Source organism: Eutrigla gurnardus, assembly GCF_963514095.1.
Source record: "Eutrigla gurnardus genome assembly, chromosome: 20".
Taxonomy (NCBI): Eukaryota; Metazoa; Chordata; class Actinopteri; order Perciformes; family Triglidae; genus Eutrigla; species Eutrigla gurnardus.
Genome location: NC_139931.1, coordinates 1880657 through 1891756, shown reverse-complemented (window position 1 = coordinate 1891756; position 11100 = coordinate 1880657). Strand labels below are relative to the sequence as shown.

General features: G+C 45.1%; 1 protein-coding gene across 1 annotated transcript in view; it reads right to left on the bottom strand.

The window, feature by feature from the left end:
* Window positions 1–773: 773 nt before the first annotated feature.
* grin2ca (glutamate receptor, ionotropic, N-methyl D-aspartate 2Ca) overlaps window positions 774–11100 on the bottom strand; it is a 58272-nt gene continuing 47945 nt past the window's right edge. The window contains exons 7-13 of the mRNA XM_084036198.1: window positions 10564–10717; window positions 9661–9786; window positions 8343–8572; window positions 6329–6489; window positions 6032–6219; window positions 4560–4792; window positions 774–3071 (exon numbers count right to left, since the gene is read on the bottom strand). Of these exons, the coding sequence (XP_083892324.1) occupies window positions 1449–3071; window positions 4560–4792; window positions 6032–6219; window positions 6329–6489; window positions 8343–8572; window positions 9661–9786; window positions 10564–10717 (2715 nt within the window). The 3' untranslated portion in view covers window positions 774–1448. The remainder of the gene's footprint in view (window positions 3072–4559; window positions 4793–6031; window positions 6220–6328; window positions 6490–8342; window positions 8573–9660; window positions 9787–10563; window positions 10718–11100) is intronic.

Genomic DNA, 11100 nt, shown 5'->3' with positions numbered 1-11100 from the left:
TTTACTTCATAATAATCGCGATAAAATAAGTTGATCGTGGTGAATTTCCAATATTATGGCGCTAGTTGCAAATATCGTCACACAGATGAATTGGAAAATTCTGTCTGTCCGGTCTGTGATGTCCTGTCTGTGATGCAATACGAATTTGTTTCTTGACAAAATTGAAGTGAAAATGATTCCAGTATGTTTGACAAGAGTTTTTAAGGAGATTTTGATGATTGTCGGGGATAGTATTGTGAATCATGATATCTCCAGTCTTAATCAGTGGCATAAAACGGTCTTAAAATGACAATTATATCATTAATTGCTATTATTTCTGGAACAGTAGTCCTTTGGGTCTTTTGTCACAGAATTATTATCCGTTATATTGTCTTTACTGGAAACCCATTCATACCTTCTCACCCTCGTCATTCGATTCACCTTAAATCATTCTGCGTACATGGCAGGTTGATTTACTGTTCACTATATCATAATAGTGCTGCTGAGCCTTTGTTTTACACCGCTGCTCCAGAACGGCCTGTCAGATTCCAACCATGCTGCGCTCGTGACTTCAATATGCACGACTTCATAATCACTGCTTGCAGAGGTGAAGCGCTTCCCGCTGCACGTCAAGTGAAGTAGTAGGGTTCAGATTTATTTTTCTCTCGGTTCAATAAAAGGCTCTTCCTTTTTAATGGCAAGAAGCACTTTGTGGGAGCACGTACAGTATGAGAGCGTGGTTAACATATAGATTGAGATGACAGATGATTCCAAAAGGCCCTTGAGATGACCTTGTTCTTTATTAAAGGGTATTGTAACAATGGAAATACACGTGATACTATGGTTTTCCCTTTTTAAAATCCCAGTCAAATTACATGAATAACCAGTGACGTTGAAAGGTCTTTCCCAAGGTCGTGGACGTAGAAAAATTCCTGGACGACACGTCAGTTGTTTGATGACAAAAATTATCTTAATAATCTATCTACCTATTTTGGAAAATGGAGGGCACTGCAATGATTTTTAAAAACAAAAAACAATAACAAAATGAGAAAAAGAAATGTCTCAAGTCTTAATCAGATTGAGAGGCTACAGTATATTGTCTCCCAGAAGTCTTTCACAAAGCAACACAGCATTTTAAAAATCCTTTAAATAACAAACAACAGGTTAAATTCTTATTTATTAAATACTTTTCAACATTGCCTTTTCTTTTATTAGTATTTTAAGTTTTGGCTTACAAAGTCCCAGCAGTAGTTCGCTTGTCAGTGTCTCCTCCGTCACACGTCGCTGCCCGAGATATTTATTGCACTGATAATTGAGAGTCAACACTCTCAAATACACTATCGGTGTAGAGTTACATTTTTGCTATAACCAGAGACTGAGGGGAGAACCCCCCCAGGCGAGGCCCCCCCGTTAAGAGGGGGCTCAGTTTGAGAGCTTAGTGGAGGTCCAGTAAGGATGGGGGGGGGGGCTCAGACCTCAGACTCCAGGCTGGATACCCTGCCCCAGGGCTTTGGCACAAAGGGACTGTTGACTCTGCGCGCCACCAACACCTGCCTCCGCTCTCGGCTCCCAGAGCCCGGGTCTTCCCTCTTCCCGGTGCTGTCGTAGGCCCCGAACATATTGTTGTGGTAAACCACCTGCCTGTCACTCATGCGAGGCAGCATGGCCGCGTTATCCGGGCAGTGGCTTGTGCAGGGAAACAAGTGGCACATGTCCTTGGAGCTGTCGTAGAACTGGGACGGCCCCTCGGCCAGCGGCCCCACATACACCGGTAAGTCCGTGTACGAGTTCAGGTAGGTGGAGTAGTGTCTGTGCACCACCGTGGAGGAGGAGCGGCGCAGGGCGGCCGCGTTCTGCAGGATGGCTTCCCTGTACGAGGGCAGCCGGGTGGACTCGGAGTACTTGAGCTTTTGCTTGTAAGGGTAGGAGCCCATGTGGGCCGGGTCCAAGTAGGCAGGCTCAGCAGCCAAAGGGTAGCAGGACAGGTTGTGCCCCAGACTGCCGTAGAGCTTGTGGGGCTTTGGGTTGGCCACCACCACCCGAGGAAACAGGTCGGGCATTTCCACGCGGTTGGAAGACTTGGACGTGGAGGGCTTTGTCTCGTCCACCTGATGGATCCTGTCGTTGCCCCACGTGGCTTTGAGGAACGAGGCCCGGCGGTTGAGTTTGTCCTTCCCCAGGAGTGGCACGTCATCCATCTCAGGCTCCAGATACGATTTCATGCAGGAGTTGCAGCTCGCGCTGCCACCGGGATAGTGTCCCGTGGTGCAGCCCATGGCGGCGGCTGCGACGGGGGTGTGGTTGTTCAGGAGGTGATTGGCCCTCAACTCGGCGAGGCAGGATCGAGATTCGCCGTAGTGACCTCTCACTCTGGGGTCTGCGGCGTCGAAGACGTAGCTGTGGGACCGCCTCCTCCGGCTCACGCAGTCGGGCGGGTAGCTGAACTTCCTCCTCAGCGGTCCCTTGTGCTCCACGTAGATGTCGGGCACCTGGAACTCCCTGTAAGGAATGAAAGGGGACGTTGGGTGCCGGGCCTGGTTCTCCACATACAGCCTGCTGCCGTGGTGGGGGTTGGAAGCACCGGCGGGAACTGGGTCCCGCATGGCGATGTGAGGACTGCTGAGGCTGGAGATGGGCAGCGTCCTCTCCATGACGTGCTGTGCGTTGCGGGCCGGCAGCGTGTAGCGGAGCGGCGTCGGTCGCGTCACCACTCGGGGCTTGTCCAGGAGCGGCTGGGTGGACGTGTCCCCGTAGTGGATCGGGAAGGCGGGCGTGAGCGCCCTCTGGGGGTACGGCGAGTGGTTGTCCGTGATGCTGGAGATGTAGGGCAGCCGGCCGTGAGCCATGTCCGTGGTCGTCAGTCTGGGCGGGAGACCGACACGCACGTTCTCGCCGCCACGCCTGCTCCAATTCTCTATCGTCTTGGTGGCGTTGTCCAGGGAGTTCTCCACCCTGGCGGAGGACACCATGTCCTTGGCCGTCTTCAGCATCTTCAGCATGTTGGCCTGCGTGTAGTTGGTGGTGACGTCCGGACTCTGCATGCTGCCGTTGTGGTCCGTGTGCTCCACGCCGCTGAAGCAGCTGTAGATGCCCTGCGGAGAGAGACGGGGAGGGTGATATTACCATCGTTCAGCCTCATCGGACACGAGCGTGGACAATCGACCAAACTCACAAAGGTTTCCTGTTGTGGTTTCACTACGCTCGACATGATTCATTTTGGTCAATCCCTACGACAAACACTTAAACTTTAATCTGGTGTTTTCAAGGTTTTAAAAGTGCTTGGATGTAGAATAAAGGTCTTGAAATGTGTGTTGTATGTGATGACATCTATGATAGAACAGAGGAAAGAAGATCTCCATATCTGAGGGACTGAAAACAGCATTTTCTGACATTTCTTTATGTAAAATGACTTTTGATGATGAACAGATGATGAAAATAGTTGGTGATTATATTTCTGCGGATCTGTTAGTGGAATTAGTTTTCCTTTCATTTGTGGTCCTTCTGTAAAAAGCTGTCTCCAAACATCATGTTGGTTGTTTAGAGGACAATAACATCTCATTTAATGTGATGAACAAGTGACATAATAAGTAGACTGAATACTGACCATTGGATTGATACAAAGATGGAGTTTACCACAGCTGGAAGGGGCTGGAAAAGCATGGACATGCACTTTTGAAATGCTCAAAAAGTGCTTGAATTTGCCTTTGGAAATGGTGTAGGAACCCTGAATTAACTTACAAATGACTCGAAAACAATCAAACAATTTCTGGTAGTTTTACGCTCTTGTTGTTTTGCACACAGCTCCAACCTTTAAAAACCATCCCAGACATATAAATGAGCGAGTTGCTGATTGCACTTACCATATATTAGTTCTCTGTTTTCATTCCTTCAGCTTTATTTTACTTTCAAATTTTGTATCTGTCTGGAATACTTAATCTCACCCTCTTGACTGCTGTCGACACACAGATGAACGTTTTTTTTAATGGGGCAATTTAAATTCAATTTCTCAGGGATCACGGCCATCACAATATTTCAGCAAGTATCCGTGACATCCCCTTTTATTGCTTTAAACTCCTTTTGATTTTATTATCTGTTTTTATTGTTGCTGCCCCTCGACCCCATTCTGGCTGAGCACGGATTTGACTCGCTGCATTGCCAATATTTCTAAACCGATGTCTGGAAGGATACTTCGGAAGGAGACAGCAGACTTTACAACGGCATTTCATCCTCGAAGCGAGGCCGTCGTATGAGTAACGTCCTCTTAAACTTCTGTCTGTTGAGTTTTTGTTACTTGGGCGGCATTTAATTAAGATTCTTCACAACTCAGTGGATGCAACACTTTCGCAGCAACAGCTGTTATTTATGGATGGGAAGCGTTCCTGGAATGACCAACATAGTCTCACGGCAGGGTGTTACAAAATCTAAATATACCTGTTTGTGTACGTGGCCACAAATGTTCCATTTGTTGTATGTGATGCAACAAAAAACACGTTAGTTGGCCCTAAAATAACTCTTGTTGTTGCAGTTATAGATCAAACATTTCAAATACTTGCTAACAGCTCCGTGTAAGAATAGCTCACCCTGCTGATAGCCAGGAGGAAGTCCAGGCGCTCCGATTTGCGGACCGAGTGTCGTAGTTTCCAGTAGAGCAGATGCTCCCAGGCGAAGACCAGCAGGCTGAGGCCCATGGCCACCAGCAGCATGTAGAAGACGCCCGCCATGTTGTCGATGTCCAGCTTGCTGCTCATCACCTCCTTCTTCTCGTTACGGCAGATGCCCGTGAGCCAGACGGTCTGCAGTTTTTGCGTGTCACCTGTGAGTCAGACACACCTTTTCTTGTTATTTGCATAACACTCGTTATTATTAATGAAACGTCCTCCGGCCTCTCGGGGGGGAAACGCATTTGCACCGGATAATGAAATTCTCTCAAATAAACCAGAGCGGCCCCGGAGGCACAACTGGAGGAGGTCGAGCAGTCCGTTTATGATTTAGTGAATCCAAAAACCTGAGCGTGACTTATTATGTTTTAAAGTGGACAGGAAGCGTTCTTCAATCAGGCCAGCAGGTCCACCGTAACGTCCCATGTGGTCTAGCGGTTAGGATTCATGGTTCTACTCCTGGTATGGGACCTGGCTTTTAAGTTTCTATGTTTAAATTATGTTTTTAGTTCATAAGCAAAACAAAAACAACTTTATGACCTAACAGTTTGGGAACAAAATCATGAGGAAATGTTAATTATCGTATCAGGATTGTTGATATTGCACCTCATTGGCAACATATTTAATAATTTTCTTTCTTCTTGTCCAATCTTGCACTACAGTATCCACTCATAGTGACTACAGTATTATTTAAAACGGTTATGTTCTTGGGAAAACAACTCGGTTATTAAACCAACTGGATGTAACTGGAGGTAATATTATCCCCATGTGAATAGTTGTAGTTGTTTTATCGTGTATTCAAACCTCTTCCTTTGTCACCACAAATAACATGAATCCCACTCTAAAGCACACTATTATTTATAGCAGCCTCTCAGTTTGACGTGTCATTTATAAACAATGTGCTGTTTTATTCTTCTTACCATCTATTGCATATTTCTGCCAAAGGCAGAAAGCCTGCGGCTTTGAAATAACTCGCCTGAGGAAATGTCACATTTTAGATTTTAGATAGACTTTTTATTGACATGCATTTATGACACGTCTGAGTTTTACTATAATAGTATTTTGTGCCCTATAATAAAATGTTTTATGTCAAATATACAGTACATTATCGCTCTTCTTATCCATTTTTTTTACTTTGTGGACAAATTATTATTATTCTAGCACGACTTGCGATATTCTGTGAAATTTTGAAAAAGTGGGTGGTATATTGTGACTCGTCCATAAATGATTGCACATACACTTACATATTTATATTTGTATGGTCTCTGAATGACAAGCAATTAGAACTACTGGAATGTTTCTTCAGTAAATTTCTTAATTTATATTTATATATATATATATATATATATATATATATATATATATATATATATATGTATATGTGAATAATGTACCGTCTGCCAGGAACTGGAGCAGAGCCAGGTCGATGTGGCGTTTCCAGCGTGAGTCTTTCTGCAGGGCGATGCCGTACCCGGTGGTGGCGAACACTTTCCCGCTGCCGATGGTCACCAGCTTGCAGCCCTCGTCCTTGCCAGCCATGTAATTCAGCACGGCGGCGTCGTAGATGAAGGCGTCCAGTTTCCTAGCAGGACAGAGGGGAAAAAAAAGAGTTTCCCTCAAACATTTCCATCATATTAACAGTTTGGCTGGTTAATACGTGTCTTTTTTTCGAGCCCTTGGCCGACCCCTACCCCGTCTTGAGGCTGTTGAGGGCGTCCTCCACTCCCTTCTGGTTGTACTTGACCATGTGGGAGTGCATCTCGGGGTAGTTGCTCCGTATGTTGCGCTCCGTGCTGCCGTTCGGCACCGTGCCAAAGCGGAACGGAGGGTACTGCTCCTGCGGCTTTTGAAACTGTCGAGAGAGGATTGATAGTGATGAACAAAAATAATATGTGATATTGATCGATTGTGTTTAGTCAAATTCAGACGTCGGTTAAAAGCATTTCTGCCTCAGCTCTCCAGTGTTTCGGTGCCAGTTATCCTGCCGACCCCCTCTCGCTCCATAAATTTACACATCTTAAGTCGACAACCCAGAGATCAAACAGTCAGACACTGTGTCCAAAAAATCTGAATATCCTCGTCTGCAGTTAGAAATGAACATCTTTTTTTTTTAACTTTTGGGAGCACTATATGCATTTAATTAGCTTTGAGGATGGGGAGACGGGGTGGAAATACAATCTCTCTTTTTAATTAACATTATGCAAATATGTTCTTGTGCGTTAGCAGAGGGACAGTTTGAGCTAAAGTTTGCGTATGAGGGGGGAAAAATCAAATTCATCTGTGGACATGATGAAAATGAAGTCTGATCTCCAACACAGAGAAATCTCTCGAGGTCAAGTTTATATATAGGTTTTTCTTTATTGATTACCTTCTTGACTTATTAGAAGTGAGATCAAAGTCTGTAAACTGTCAAATATTTTAAATGTTATCCTTTAACTTTGTTATTATCATCTATAGTGGTTATTTGCATTCAAATGATTAGACAATAAATGATTGTTTCATTAAAAATATGCTTTAGTAGTTTTTCACTTGGCATTATTAGGTCGTAATCCTCTGTCTAATACTTTTTTTACATGCTGTGGAAACATCATGTGGTGTTGTGCTGCCAACGTGTTTTCAAACCGAATCTGTGGTCAAACGATGCGTTCAAGTAACTAAAACGACTTGGTCCGGGCTAGAGACGGACTGAATTCATTGTTTAAAGAGACCAGCGTTGATAAAAACTGATTTCAAACACGAGCTCCTGCTGCGTCGACCTTGACGTCTGAGACAGAAGAACTCTTTAAACATCGTTAACACCGGCTTGTTTGCAGAGCTGCTGCTGTAGTTTTCCCTCCATTTAACCACGTCGGACACAAACGGTTGTCGGGGACGATGTCAACGCGACGACGGCGTCGCCACCCAATCACGAGGACTTCTGAGTGAAGTGTCTCTGCTGCAGGGATGAGGTAATCATCCGCCGGCGTCCTTTCCGAGCCGATCCGCTCGCCTTCCTCTCACGCAAGGTCACTTCTCCGTGGCTTCATCTCGTACCTCATTTACATTTACTTAACCTGAAGGGTTTCGAGCACAGCTGGACAAACAGCGTTCCCCTTCCACGCCGCCGCGCTCCACGCTGTTCAATAATCTATGGACTCGCTGCGAGAAAATGTCTGCGTTTCTCCCTCTCAGTTCATGTATAATGAGATGAGGCTTGTAAATGACTTTGCCAGGATTGTAATGAGCAGTGGACAGCTTGGTCTTTTTCCTCAAATGCCTCTTTAATCCCTTTCAGTCGCCGCTAGCAAAAATTTCCCAGAAACTATTTCTTGTGCCGTGGGTTTAAACACGGATCTCCCTGTCAATACTAAAACACATCCTCGGGCCAGACCAAATACGCACCAGATAATACCACCGCAATTTGTAATCACCGTCTGCCCAGAAAATCCACTTATGTATTACATTTTTCGGCGGCTTTTCACAGACAACCCCCCCATCTAAAGAATCCAGGGATGTAATTCAATTCCACCACTTACTCTCTCTGAAACCGGGAAAAAAAGGGAAAAGTCACCGCTGTGACATTGACACTTCTGGATATTTGTGTTTCATAGCTCCACCTCGTGCTGTTTACACACACCCGGAATAGACGAGCACTTTGTGTTTCTCCTAAGCTGTACATCAAACACAACAGCAACACACAGGACTGTCAATGACAGAGCTCGGTACCTTTTTGTCGCTGAGTCCGGAGACCGTATCGATGTACTGCTCCTGGATCATGAAGGCCGCCAGGTTGGCCGTGTAGGAGGCCAGGAAGATGACGGCGAAGAAAGCCCAGACCAGGACCATGATCTTGCTGGTGGTGCCCTTCGGGTTCTCGATCGGGACCGAGTTGTTGAAGACGATCCCCCACAGCAGCCACACGGACTTGCCGATGGTGAAGGTGGGACCTCCGGGATCTAGGACGGGACTCGGAGTCAGGACTGGGTTTCAGGACTCAGGGTCAGGACTCTGAGAACGGTGGCTTTGCTGTCTAAATGATGGCCTCTTCCAAAAATAACACACATTTATATTGATTTGCCATTTTTTCACCACCATCCGGGAAAAAAAAAAGAATATTCTACTGGCCCAGAGTCGGTATAAAATGTCAAAAGTTCTAAATTTGTCAGCAACAGTGGTTATTTTAATAAAACAAATTCCAATAATCAAATTAGAATTATTGTATTTTTATTGAAATATTAGCTTTGTCTTAAAAATGGCATTAGTGTATTTGATTATGTATTATAAGCTGGCATTAGGAAGTTGAAGAGGTCAATATTCTCGCAGTTATATCTATTTTATGTACCTCCGAACTAAGTTACGAGTCCTCGACTCCAAATCAAATGTCAGCAGACGGAAAGAAGACGACAACACTCCAGAGCAATGAAGCAGCCGTCTAATTCGCTCGTCAGATAAACAACCGCTTTGACGATGTCGTAATGAGAACGTGACCTTTGTGATTATTGCTATAAACGTTGGCGTCGTGCATTCAAAACATCCAGAAATGCATGAAAAACACAGCTGAGAAGCTGCGACCCGCGAGCCTCGACCTTTGTTCCTCGTCATTATGAGATGTTTTATAGACCACATGGCTCCCAAATGAAGCCGCAGCATCTCAATTTTCCAGGCATTGATCCAATATGTGGCCGCTGTAAATAGGCTTTGATTTCACATGTTCTCTAAATCCTCCTGATCCCCTGTGATGTTTGTTGTGTCTGTATGCGGAAGTTCAGGAATGCCAATATAAAAAAAAAGAAAATCAGTGATGCACATACAAAGCACACACTATATATATATATATATATATGTTTATTATAGGGAAAAAACTGAATTTCATATTTATCGCCTTTTTTGTAGTAAAATGTAAAAGAAAAAAATGATCTATATATTTCTGACTGAACAAAAACCAACAAGTATCAAGCAGGCGTGCTCTGAGTCATCTGTGGTTGCCGTGGCGATGAAGAAGCGAGGACGGGGCAGATGGACGACGGAGGGAGGCGGCACTCACCTTTGGCGCTGACCAGGCTGCGGTTGTAGCCGACCGGACTGCAGTACTCAAAGACGAAGACCGTGATGGCCACGACGGTCAGACACATGACGAACATCATCACCCAGACGGCCGGACTGTAGGGTTCTACGGGGACGAGAGGTCAGAGAGGTCAGAGAGGTCAGCTGACAGGAAGAAGTCTAACGTTCAACCTGGGAAAAGAAAGCTGGACTGCGATCGTGAGCGATACGTCGTATTTGAATTGCATCTGAAAGATTGGCTCACCACCGTCTCCAGCTCTGATTGGTTGATTAACGGATGCCATGATATGATTGGTTGAAATCAGTTGGTACTAGTTGATGTAAGAGTACCTCATATTTGGTTTTCCAGGAAGAAGAAAAACCTTGGATTTTGAGACATAAATATACTATTCTTTTGTATTTTTTGGTGGCATATAAAGTGTAAAAAAGGGTTAAAAAGGCATATTTCATTCCAGGTCAACTGTAAGGTTTCTAATTGTCTTGACTTCCATGTTATTATTTTATTTGTCAGGGACATTGTCTGATGATCAATGGAACAACTATAAATGAGCCGTAAGGCAAAGGTGACCCATTTTCATGAGTCCACTCTTGCCATAAATCAACATGCCCATAATACCTAAAAAACACGGAAAAAAGAAATATGAACAGTTATTATTAAATTAACTAAAAAATAACATATTAAAAATGATTACATTATTAATTAAATAACACTTACCAAATATAATGAATAAATATTAACCAGTTTCCAAATATAAGGATTAAATCATTTTAATTGAATAAATTAATCTCATTAACGGTCAAGGTGATGATGTGGACCACGTGGACCACGTGGACCCCGTTGCCCAGCCTGTTCCTTCAGGGCAGCGTGGAGGATGTTTCTCACCTAAAAAGGCGGACGGCGAGACGGTCCCGTTGCTCCTGGCAACCATCACGCTGATCCCCGTCTCCACGAACGGCACGGAGAAGTCGATGATCTCGGAGCGCTCCTCGTTGATGGTCAGCGAGCCGATGGCCATGTCCGCCCGCTTGTAGAACACCTGAGTCGGCGGGGAGAGACGGTTCTGTTAGGGCGGGGATGAGCGTGCAAAATCCAGAGGGGGAGATTGTTTGTCCGCCGTCGTCGACATAATACTTGGACGTCCACTCGCTGACCTTTTCCAGATAAATCTCATCCATCAGCGGCGGCGTGGACGCGCCCGGCCCTCCGTCCCTGAGGATGATATGCTGCCTGCTCACGCCAGCAGCCTGCACCGATGTTATCCTGCCTCCTTCAACCGAAGCATCTAATCCATCTCTAACACAGTATCACGGCGGATTGCACAGTGCCGTTTACATAAGATGTCAAAATATTACAAGCAGGAAGTGGAATTAATCAGCATGGGGGCCAAAAAGGCCACCGAATAGGAAGTGATGCTTTTTT